This window comes from Trichoderma camerunense, assembly GCF_050948025.1.
Source record: "Trichoderma camerunense strain CBS 138272 chromosome Unknown V8C40scaffold_16, whole genome shotgun sequence".
Taxonomy (NCBI): Eukaryota; Fungi; Ascomycota; class Sordariomycetes; order Hypocreales; family Hypocreaceae; genus Trichoderma; species Trichoderma camerunense.
The window spans coordinates 929476-939785 of record NW_028145354.1 but is presented as its reverse complement, the minus strand read 5'-3'; the positions used below and the strand labels follow the sequence as shown (position 1 = coordinate 939785).

General features: G+C 50.6%; 1 protein-coding gene across 1 annotated transcript; it reads right to left on the bottom strand.

The window, feature by feature from the left end:
• Positions 1-3176: 3176 nt before the first annotated feature.
• On the bottom strand, positions 3177-3644 carry V8C40DRAFT_268860 (uncharacterized protein; the record flags this gene model as incomplete). The annotated part of the gene is made up of 1 exon (XM_083220004.1): positions 3177-3644. One exon carries the CDS (start codon positions 3642-3644, stop codon positions 3177-3179), a length of 468 nt encoding a protein of 155 aa, XP_083070328.1.
• Positions 3645-10310: the final 6666 nt, after the last annotated feature.

Genomic DNA, 10310 nt, shown 5'->3' with positions numbered 1-10310 from the left:
CGAGGGCAAGGTCCCCACAAGGCTTCGTAAAATGACATTGCGCGATGGCTACTGTGGCTGAAGAACACTGAAACTCTGCTCAACCGTTTGCTTGATTCTTCGAGGCCCACCGAGGCCATGCTCTCTGAATCAAGCAGCTACTTCTCCCGGCCTTTGGGCAACGGGTAAAGTTGCCGGTCCCACGTGGTGGCTAGGGTTTCGTGGCTTTTTTTCTGCCTCTCATTCATGAGCCACCTTCAGCTTGGGACCAGCCCCATTGATGAGAAAGAGTTTGGGCTGTTGCGTGGAATCAAGGTGGTCGCGTGCGTGTCCCACCATCTCCGGTTGGCGGAGAACATCTCTATGTGCGTATATTCCACGTCACGTAGGTGAGGATGGGCTTCATGTGGTGGATGACATATCATCTCTCCCAAGATATCTTGGCAGATTCCCGAAGATCCGATCGCGTACCCGCCACGTTGCTGATATCTGGTTACGTGGTTTACCAGACTCCTGGGGCGATGCTAAGAACCAGTATTCTGGGTCAGATATTCTGGTGAGAAAATCGGAGTTCCGCAGTTAACGGGGAAACTAAGAAATCCTGGTGCTTGACAATGTCGTTTCCTTGCTCTCCTCTCCGTTGTCGGGTTGCTAGGCAAACGTTTCAATCAAGGGTCAAAGCTATCAAGAGCAAGTAGGACTTGTCTTAGCAGGAAGCTTTCGTCAACTCAGTACCTAGTAAGCAATATCTCATAGCTTCTTTCATACACCGGGAGTTGCCACAGTAGAAACTCTCGTCTGTTGTGAAAAGTTTGTAACTGTGTACCAACGCTGCCTTCTCGTGCTTGGTAATGTACGAAGAGAACCATTAGCCAAAACCCTATCTCTCGCTGAAACAAAAGACTGGATTTTGATTCCGATGTGCGGCGTCGCCCTGGATGCTACGTGATTCGTCTATTCATAATAAAGTTGATTCGCAAAAAGTTGCAAGTAGAAGCTACAATGAACAACAATATGCCAATGCCACACATGAGGCTGAATGAAGGTTATTTCCTTTCTTCCGAGACCTCCGTTTTATTTACAACTTCCAAAATTAGCAAAAAACGTGCTGCAACCAGTCTCCTAGTTATTTCCCTAGGCAGCCGCTGAACGAAAGTACAGTTCTCTCAACGTGTTGGCTAGCAATTGGTGCAAACTCTCTCTCTTCAGGTGGGCGAAGTTTATGCCGCAGACAGTCGGCGAATCGTGGCAACGAGTTTGTCGCAGCGTAGAAATAGCCGCGTGTTAAAAGGCAGAGTGAAATGCATTTCTCCGCTCAGGCGCGCCTCAAAAGCTTGGGAGATCGGAGATATGGCGGGAACTTCTTCCAACGTGGAAGTGGCACCGAATATCCGCATATTTCCAAGCGACACTAGATGATTCAGTGTTTTAGTTGGTGGAGGCTGATAGAGAGGCCGATGATTGATAGAGATACCGATACGCGCGTGGGCATTGAGCTGTGGCAATGGGGATAAGTTGCGCATCTAAGACTTGGGACGTGTAGAAAGGGCAAGAAATATGTCCTGAATATGTACGGAAAAGATTCACAGCATGAAATGGAATAGGATGAAATGTGTAGCAGTAGATGATATTTATTCTGTACAATTTGTAGGAGGATTATAGACAATCGTCTTATACGTCTTGAGTAATAATCTCACTTTTTGTTCCCAGCTCAACTCCAAATATTGTCATCTACGCTACGGCGGAACCAGTCCTGTAGCGTCGAGTTGCAATGTAAGACACTGGGGACGTGCTATCCTTATACAAGGAAAGGCTTCTGTGTAGAGGAACAAGTATACGAAGCAACAAGACAAGACAAGTCAAGTTCAAACCAGCCGAGCATTCACAGTGGTATCACTCAAGCGGCGAAGAAGAAGATATAAGGTAAGATGTATCATTTGAAAGTAAAAAGTAAAATCAAAAGTCTATAGGTCCTTCGCTGGTATCTATGTAAAGGAAATTCGTAACAGCATCAAGCTATATTGTAAACACCAATCCAATCTTTTTTGAACACCCGTTTAACCAAACTTTCCACGTTTATCCACATAATCCATGTTACATCGAGGGGGAAATCCTTCCAAACATCCAAGATAGATAGTCATGAGATACCATGTCCCATCAGGCATGTAAGCAAGGCTAGGCACCTTAGTTTCCGGAGGCTCGCGCCTTAGTGCTGGCGATGCTGCTAATCGGCCATCATCCGAAGGAGCGAAGAGAAGCAGCCGAGATCGCCTCGACATGTGAGATTGTACTAAATCTCCATCTCATACGAGGACGCAAAGGTCCTGGGGCTAGCCAAGAGATTCAGGTCCCCGAATAGGCGGCGCCGGATAAAGTCGAGTTTCCCGTCTTGGATGTTTTGCTGACGCTTGGCTGTATAGGCGACCCTAAAGGCCCTAACCTTTAGGGGCGGAGGCAGTGCCAGGGGCAACGAGGTCGTCCGACTCTTTAGCGGGCTTATGTGGTTCATATCGCCCTTTGTGGGACCCGCCTTTCAGCGATCGCACAAATGACGAAAAGGAAAAAGTGGTTTCTGTAAATGAAGAAGAAGAAAAGGGGGGAGATAGGGAAGAAGAAGAAATTGGGTAGTGCATATGTGCGTGCCTATTGGCGTTTTGAGGCGATGCTCAGAAGTTGCTTGCATATGCATTGCGAGGTAAGAATGGGGTAGCGTGAAAGTCATGAGTTTTTTCTCACAGGAAGAAATTGTTGTGAGTTGACAAGTTGATAGTGACAGGTGTAAAAAGGCTGCCACGTTCCGTAACTTTTTTTGGTCATGGTATCATGATGATAGTAAAATGTTTGTTGTAATGGTGAATGTAATGGTGAATATGCTGGTAGGAGGCCCTGCTCACAGCCGGATTGGTGCGGGTGGTGTTGCAAGGTCTTCTCCTCCAGGTCGGTGACCGAACTCTTTTTGGGGAGGTTTTTTCTTTTCCTTTGTCGTTTGCTTTCGTTTTTTCGTGTACGGATGGAGAGGGTGGCCGTCCCATGAAGAGTGCAAAGTGTGATCCAAGGGATCGACCAGTGTGGCTCAATGGAGCAAAGCGTGGTGATGGGATGTGAAAAAAAAAGGTTGAATGAGGGGAGAGCGACAATGATATCACGCTTCTGCACCGAGGGCGAATGATCGCCTGTTTGGGGCAATGGCCAATTGCTCATGCCCTGGTGTGATCCCAGTATCGCTTGCGCGCCTTGACGGCTGTCTTGTCGCCCTGGAAGCGGTGCTGGAAGAAGTTGAAGACGGCAAACTCATCGCGGGTCATGACATAGGAGTCGGGCTGGGCCTGGACCTTGCCCCAGATCTGTGACAGAGCCAACTCGAGGATCTTGCTGACGGTGGGATCTGAGGCGCCATCGGGGCTTTCCCTGGCAATCTCGAGGGCCTGGGCAACGGCAGCATCCTGCTGGGCCTGGTGCTGCTGGGCAGCGGCGGCCTTGGAAGCGTGGTGGTGATGGGAGTGACGATTGCTCATGCTGGCGTAGCCGAGCGAGACGTCAGGCTGGCGGTGAGGCATGGGGCGGATGGGAGAGTGGTTGAGGTGCTGCTGGTACTGGATCTCAGAGGGATAGACAGACAGCATCGTACTTGGTAACTGAGCGGTGGTGGTCGGGGCGATGGTCATATATGCGTGGGCGTGTACGAGCAACTTGGGGAGGAGCTTGTACGAGTGGGTGTCGAATGGAATGGCGTGCGTCAGTGACCGGGGTATGGGTATGGCGTATATATACACGCACTTGTTCGGGGTAGCGTATATATAGAAACAAAAACAAGCAAGGCAAATTACTCGAGGCGTCCAAGTAATAACCTATTGCCCACAGTAGTAGTGGTAGTAGTAGTACAGCACTACCAGACCAATATATGCGGTGGAGAGTGGGCGGGAGTATCGATCCACGATCAGGCTCTGCCAGGGAGGGGGATCCTTGCTCTTCACACACACTCCCAGCAGGCTTGACGGCTTGGCGTACGGTCCGTGTGTGGGGGCCAAGAAGCGGGTGTGAGCTTGAGTTCTCTCGTGCGTCTAGAGTCTGTCTGTGGTGTCCCAAGAGGGGGTTCTCAGCGAGACGCAGCCGCTCTTCTGGGCAATCTGACACTCGTGGGGACAGGGGGGTTCCCTGCTGGCCAGGGCGTAGCGGTATCAAAAGCAGTACAGTACAGTAGACCAGGCGCAAGTCGGCCGTGTCAGGTTCGGGACGCTGGCAAGAGAGTTAACCGTCGACGTTTAGACCGGGTGGGATGTATCAGTCGAGAGGGAAAGTCTCTTTGCGGTGGACACGTGCGAGATGTTGGGGGAGAAGTAAAAAAGCAGAGGAAGAAAAAAAGCCAAGAAGGACGTCCCAGAAACCCGGCAGCGAAGGATAATTATAGTTATAGTTATTCGACCGACCCGGCGTGCTGGGAGAATGAAACAACGTTTTGCTCGGGTTTCCCATCAAGACGCAAAAAGCTTGACTAGCGCCAATTGCAATGGAAAAGGCAAAAAGCACACGCACGGAGCTGAGACATTCGCGTTGCCTATTGCCCAATCGAGCATGTCCCGCGCCAGCCCGTTTGCCGCCCAGGCTAAAACGCCTCCGAAGCAGGAGAGACACAGTTTGCAGCGTGGCAGAACAAAGGGAAAAAAAGAAGTGACAAGAAACTGGCATAATTGGTAATCAAGCGGGACCCGAAGTTCCGGGACTCTTCGCCGCCGTGGGAAAAGTTAAAGATACGAAGTATGGGGTACAAACGTCCACTTGGTACAAACGGCGCTGCGAAGTCGGTACGGTACTGGTGACATTGGCGGAGGCGTTTGCTGGCCATGCGAGCGCCGGCACTAGTCCGTTGGCCGTTGGCCGTGACGGTTTAGTCAGGCCGAAGTACGAAATACATGGCCAAAAGTCTAAAGAAGGAAACCGAAACTGCTTGACACGACACGACGCAGAAGCCCACAAAATGCCCACAAAACGTTGGATGGCAATGGCAAAATGGAAAATTTTAAAAAAGGAGAAGAAGGAAAATAGAAGAAGAAGATTATGATGATGAAATTACAATTCGTCCGAGCAATCTCGGAACTTGCCATTGCCTTCAAGCAGAGTTTGCTGCCCAATTCCGATGGCGATGGGATGGGTCTGAGCGGAACTATACGCACACGCACACACACGCCCAGAGACATGCTTTCAAGAGGCCAAAAGTCAGAAATGCCGCTGTGTGCAAGACGAAGCACGGAGTACCGAGCACACACAGAAACCCAGTTTTGAGTCAACCATCCCGAAGCCAGAACAACGTGAGGGATGTCCACTTGGAACGCCCTTTTTAGCGCATGGCACCATGACACGGTGGCTGCTGTGCAGTCCCTGATGGGCAGTGGACTTGTTCGGGTCCTGATGCGCTCTGGGAGTCTGGGAGTCTGGAAATATGGGCTACTGTGGGCTGCGGCTCCGTGGCATTCGGCGATAATCCCACCTAGCCGGATAGGCAGTACGGAGAACCGGACTTGAAGGTTTGGGACTTGAGACGTGGACAGTGGACACAGAGACGGACAGCCTCGTTCAGAGTTGCTGATTACATACATACAGGCAAAACCTACGAGCCTACACCGCCTTGTTTGGGGTGGCACCCAGACGATCCGGCTTGTGGTTTGTAGAACCATCTCGTGTGTGTCTGGTGTGTGCTGTGTGCTGTGTGCTGCATGTTAGTCGTGCCCTGCTGTGTGCCCTGCTGTGCTGTGCTCAATGCAATACTGTTGAACTCTACTTACCACTGTGTTACTGTAAGAATACGTATACTGCACAAGATAATCATCATTCAATGATAACAATCATCATCATAGTAAAAAGGGATCAACTTGGCCCGAGTCCCCTCAGTCCCCTCAGTCCCCACGCAAATCTCGATTCACCAAGCAATAACAGGCAGCCGCCAAAAGGTTTCTGTTTCTCACACGAACTTGCCCTAGGGGCGAAGCTACTCAGCCGCTTGGGCTCAATCTTGTGCCTGCAATCAAATCAAATCAGATCAATCTGAGTTTTTTTTTTTGTTGCTGGCGACTCAAGTGCTCTGTGTCAAGCAAACCCCCACACGCCATAAACTGACTTTGGCACCATCTGGGTCCCTGTCCAGCCCAGCCTCAACGCGGGTGCCAGGCGGTCAAGGGCACGTCACCGGTGTGCTGGAGGAAGTGCGGAATTCGCAGAGGTGCGTGCAGTGCTGTGCTTCTTCACGCCTCCAGGGCTTGTTTCCTCCGTCCCTTGTCCGTCTGTTGCTCGTCCGTCTGGGCTCGTCCGTTTGTGCCTCTGTTGGAACATCTTGTATATCCGGCCGGCATTTCATTATGCTCACCTCTCTTAATCTTTTGGCCGGCCGGGCTGCCAAACCAAACTCAATGCCTACAGTAATACCCAGCCTCTTGAGCGAGTAATGCGCACGCGCCGCTCTTCCTCTCCCCCAAGAATACGAACAATACAGCCCGAAATGGTGAAACGCGCTACTATTTTGGGACGAACCTTCAAACCCATCCCCCATCTCGAGGGAATGCCAGCTCCAACTGTTTTGTTCTCCTTTGCCTTTGTGCAGCAATTACACTTTCTCCTCGATTCCATTCCAACATCGCGTGTCCACGAGGCTCGACCCCCTCTCTCTCCACATGACAGGCGCCCCCAAATCTTCCATTGGGACGCGCCAGCTCAGCTAGAGAAAGTGGGCATTGCAACGACACCGTTGAAGTGTAAACCGTGCTTTTCGCAAGCCAATATCAGATCTTAAATTGGATATCCCACTTGGCTTTCCGACCCCATTCTATCACAAACAGCCTCGTGCCCATTCTCAATTTTTATGTTTTTTTTCTTTTTCAGCTCGGCCTTATGCTTGTTATTCATACTTTGGACATTCAAGCTTACTGTCTGATTCACTACACGCTTTCTCATGGGCTGTGAATACGCGCCGGGTGGAGAGAGGCTGCAGCGCCGCGAGCAGGCCTGATCAGCCTCCTTCACGCCTCATCTTCGGTAACAATAACACCGCCTGGGACAGATGAATTGAAACGCCGACACTACCAGCAGCCGGTGGAACTACTGGACGGCACTCGGATTATAGAGCGGCGTTTGGAAATTGGAAGCCTCAGCGAGCCAACCGTTGGCTCACCCCTTAGCCCAGCAGGCTGTCTGATGCAAAAAGTTTAATTCCTTTAGGCGTTTATTCAACCACCACATACAATCTTCTCTAACCGCGCATTTTCTTTCCCTACCGCGCGCGTGCATTAGCAATTCCTTCGATAAGAAGACCTCGCGGATTCGTTAACATGAATTACTTGCTTTGGTTAGTTTATGCGAGTAGGAGATCCACGAGTAATGCCTCCCGTCATCTAGCCTGTTCCCTGACGCCTTCGATGAGCGTGTCTCTGATCCGTCCTTGAAATCAAAATCGAAGATGCGGTACTCGCTCAATCAGCTAACAGGGACCGTCGGCGAAAGTTGGTGCCAGTTCCCCTGACCGACAGTCTCGAACCATTTGCTCTACTCCGTACATGGCCTAGGATGGAATGTCAAGGCATCCTGATGCTCGTCTGCTGCTATTATATGCTTCGTATTTGACCAGGCACAGCTAATAATAGGATGCAGTCAGCCAGCTTATACAAACAGAAATCCCTACAATCTTACGTATAACAATAACAACAACAGATCCAAATATAAACCCAAACCAACGTCAACGTCAACGACAGACTTTGGATGCCCAAGGTATCCCATCTCGCCCGGTCCCTGTACTCGTACGCCCTGGGTGGATCGTTTACGGTGTGTCGTGACTCCCCACGATCGTCGTGGAGCATAACAGCAGCCCACATGCACTAAACAGCGAATAATGACACATAAACACACAACTTGCTTGTTGGCAGAGCCTCTGCTCCTGTTTTAGGGCCCCACTGGAGATGCTAGTGGGCCAGATTCGATGTTCTGCACTCTGTAGATGACGCCGAGGGCAGATGCGAATTGCCTAATACGGCCCTTGCACTGACTCGTCATGTACGTACCCCAGGCCTTACTATCCATGTGCCGAACAGCGCCTTGAGCGCCCTATGTCGGAATACCTACCCCAAACAAGATTCTCTTACTCTATCACGCCTTTCCTGAAAGAAAGACCGGACAGTCGCAAGTGTGCAGCAGCGGCGGTGGTGGGGGGTTCCATCTCCAACTTGGGGGGGGCTGGAAGGACGGAACCTTGAAGTCAACCTTTGAACGGAATTACATGGATGACGGGGTTCCGCACAACGGAAGCTCGAAATTACGGCCAAGCCATGACAACATGAATGTCATTCCTTTGGCTCGTTAGAGGCCGCTGTCAGGTAACGCATTAATTCACTTCATTTACCGCTATTTCGTGCCGGTTCGTTGCACGGTGGGGGCCCTCGAGCGTGAAGCATAATCAGACCGTTTTACAGACAATGGTACTCCGTAGTAGTAAAACTTGCCCATGAACGAACATGGCTCTTCGGCAATCCACCCCGAGGTGCCCGTCGTTCTGCATCGCGGCGCCCAGACATACAAAGTCCCAGAAAGCATGGGGATCGGTCACAATTGCCGGCATGACATAAGTGCTCCCCATTGGTGGAGGGCTGGCGCTGAAGGCTGAAGGCATCAGCACCTATTTGCTAATTCGTTGGTTCTCCACAATCGCGAGACTATTGAGAGAGAGAGATGATATACTTGTAACTGCCAGCGGGCGACTCTGATGCGCAACGACTCATGCTGCAGCAGCGTCATGATCAACGGCACTGTGACAAGAAAGTGTATTCTTGTGTGTCGCATCATAACGAAGAGGGAGGGGGAGAGGGGGGAAAGGGATTCGGGAAGGGATTCACTCAATGGCTAAAAACCTCCCAAGCACAGATCAAAAAAGAACCGCCGCGAATCACACACTCTGGAATACCGCATGTTCTGTATACGTCCACATGCGTTTTTCTTCGTTGCCTCTGGATATACTATCAACCACCCCCTGGCCCGCACTCCACGCTTTCGTTCCCACGCTGCTTCAGTAGGCATTTCCAAAGACGGCAAAGGTAGCGGCGCTAGAGAACTGGCCATGCATGTCAGAGTCGAACCATGGCCCGGCTTCCAAGAGATTCCCGCGTAGCTCCCCCATACCAAGACGCCCCGCCGAGTCCCGGAACCCGAGTATCTGGGAAGAGCCCTTTTAATTTCTTTTTTTCTCTTTTTTCCTTTTTTCCCTTTTGTGGGTGTGTGTGAGCTGGGCTGAAGACCACTCTTTTTTTATATATCTGATCACTTTTCTGGGGCCAATTCTTGTTTAGATGTCAGTCTTTGAGCGTCTACCTTCTCGGGGATCGCTGAAAGAACAGCCGATATCACAAAAGGGCCTGCGTGGGGAGAGAAGAGTGTGGCTACACAAAACGACCTGTTTCTTACACAAGGAGACCAGGATGAGGATGGCGTTTTGATGCATGATACAAGTTGCTGGTCTGGTCTAGTTAGCACGGGCGGGTAGTTCCAAGGAAGGGCTGCCGTGCGCACATCGTTGCATGGCTGCACTGCACACTGACGGAATCTCCCAGAGCAAAAAGAACTCAAAGCTCGCATTTCGCATTTTCCCACCCCAAGTCACATCACACTAGGACAAGCGCAGATCCTTTAGCATCGAGTACCTACGCCGCATTGAGATGGTAGGTAGGTACCCAGGTCTGTTTTGCCGTATGTATGTGCGAGTATGTATGTATGTGTATGTATATGCAATGCACGACTAAATAGTTTTGGCCCTTGTTTTCCGCCCAGTCGCCGAGAAAGAGAGGGAGTGAGGGGTGTGTACGTGTGTGAGAGGAATATAGGCGAGCACGTATACCTATAGTGTCGTTAGGAGGAAACAAAAAAAAAACAGCCAGCATCAAATCACATTGCCTTGTTCATTCAGCCAAGCGAGCAAAACGAGCAAAGATCCTTCATACTGTACACGTATACACGGCAAGGCGAGCAAGGACGGGATCAAAAGGTCCTCTGCCGTCCAACAAAGGGCCGTGGGCCCTTGTCGTATGTTTTTATTTTTTTTTTTACTGGGCACTCGGGAAAAAGAGAAAACACACCACCAACAGAAGAGGGAAAAAGAAGAGTGCAGTGCGGTCTCCTTTTTTCACTATGCGCGATCCCTCACCGAGTCGGGATAGGCATATGCAAACCGCAACTTTAAAACGAAAAAGAGGCGTGACCCTTTCGGAACGGGTCCCTTGTTTTTTTCTTCTTTCCCTCTTTTTCCCTTCCCTTTTGCTTCTTCTTTCCGGGGTTATTTTGTCTTGCTACGCCTTTTTCGCTCC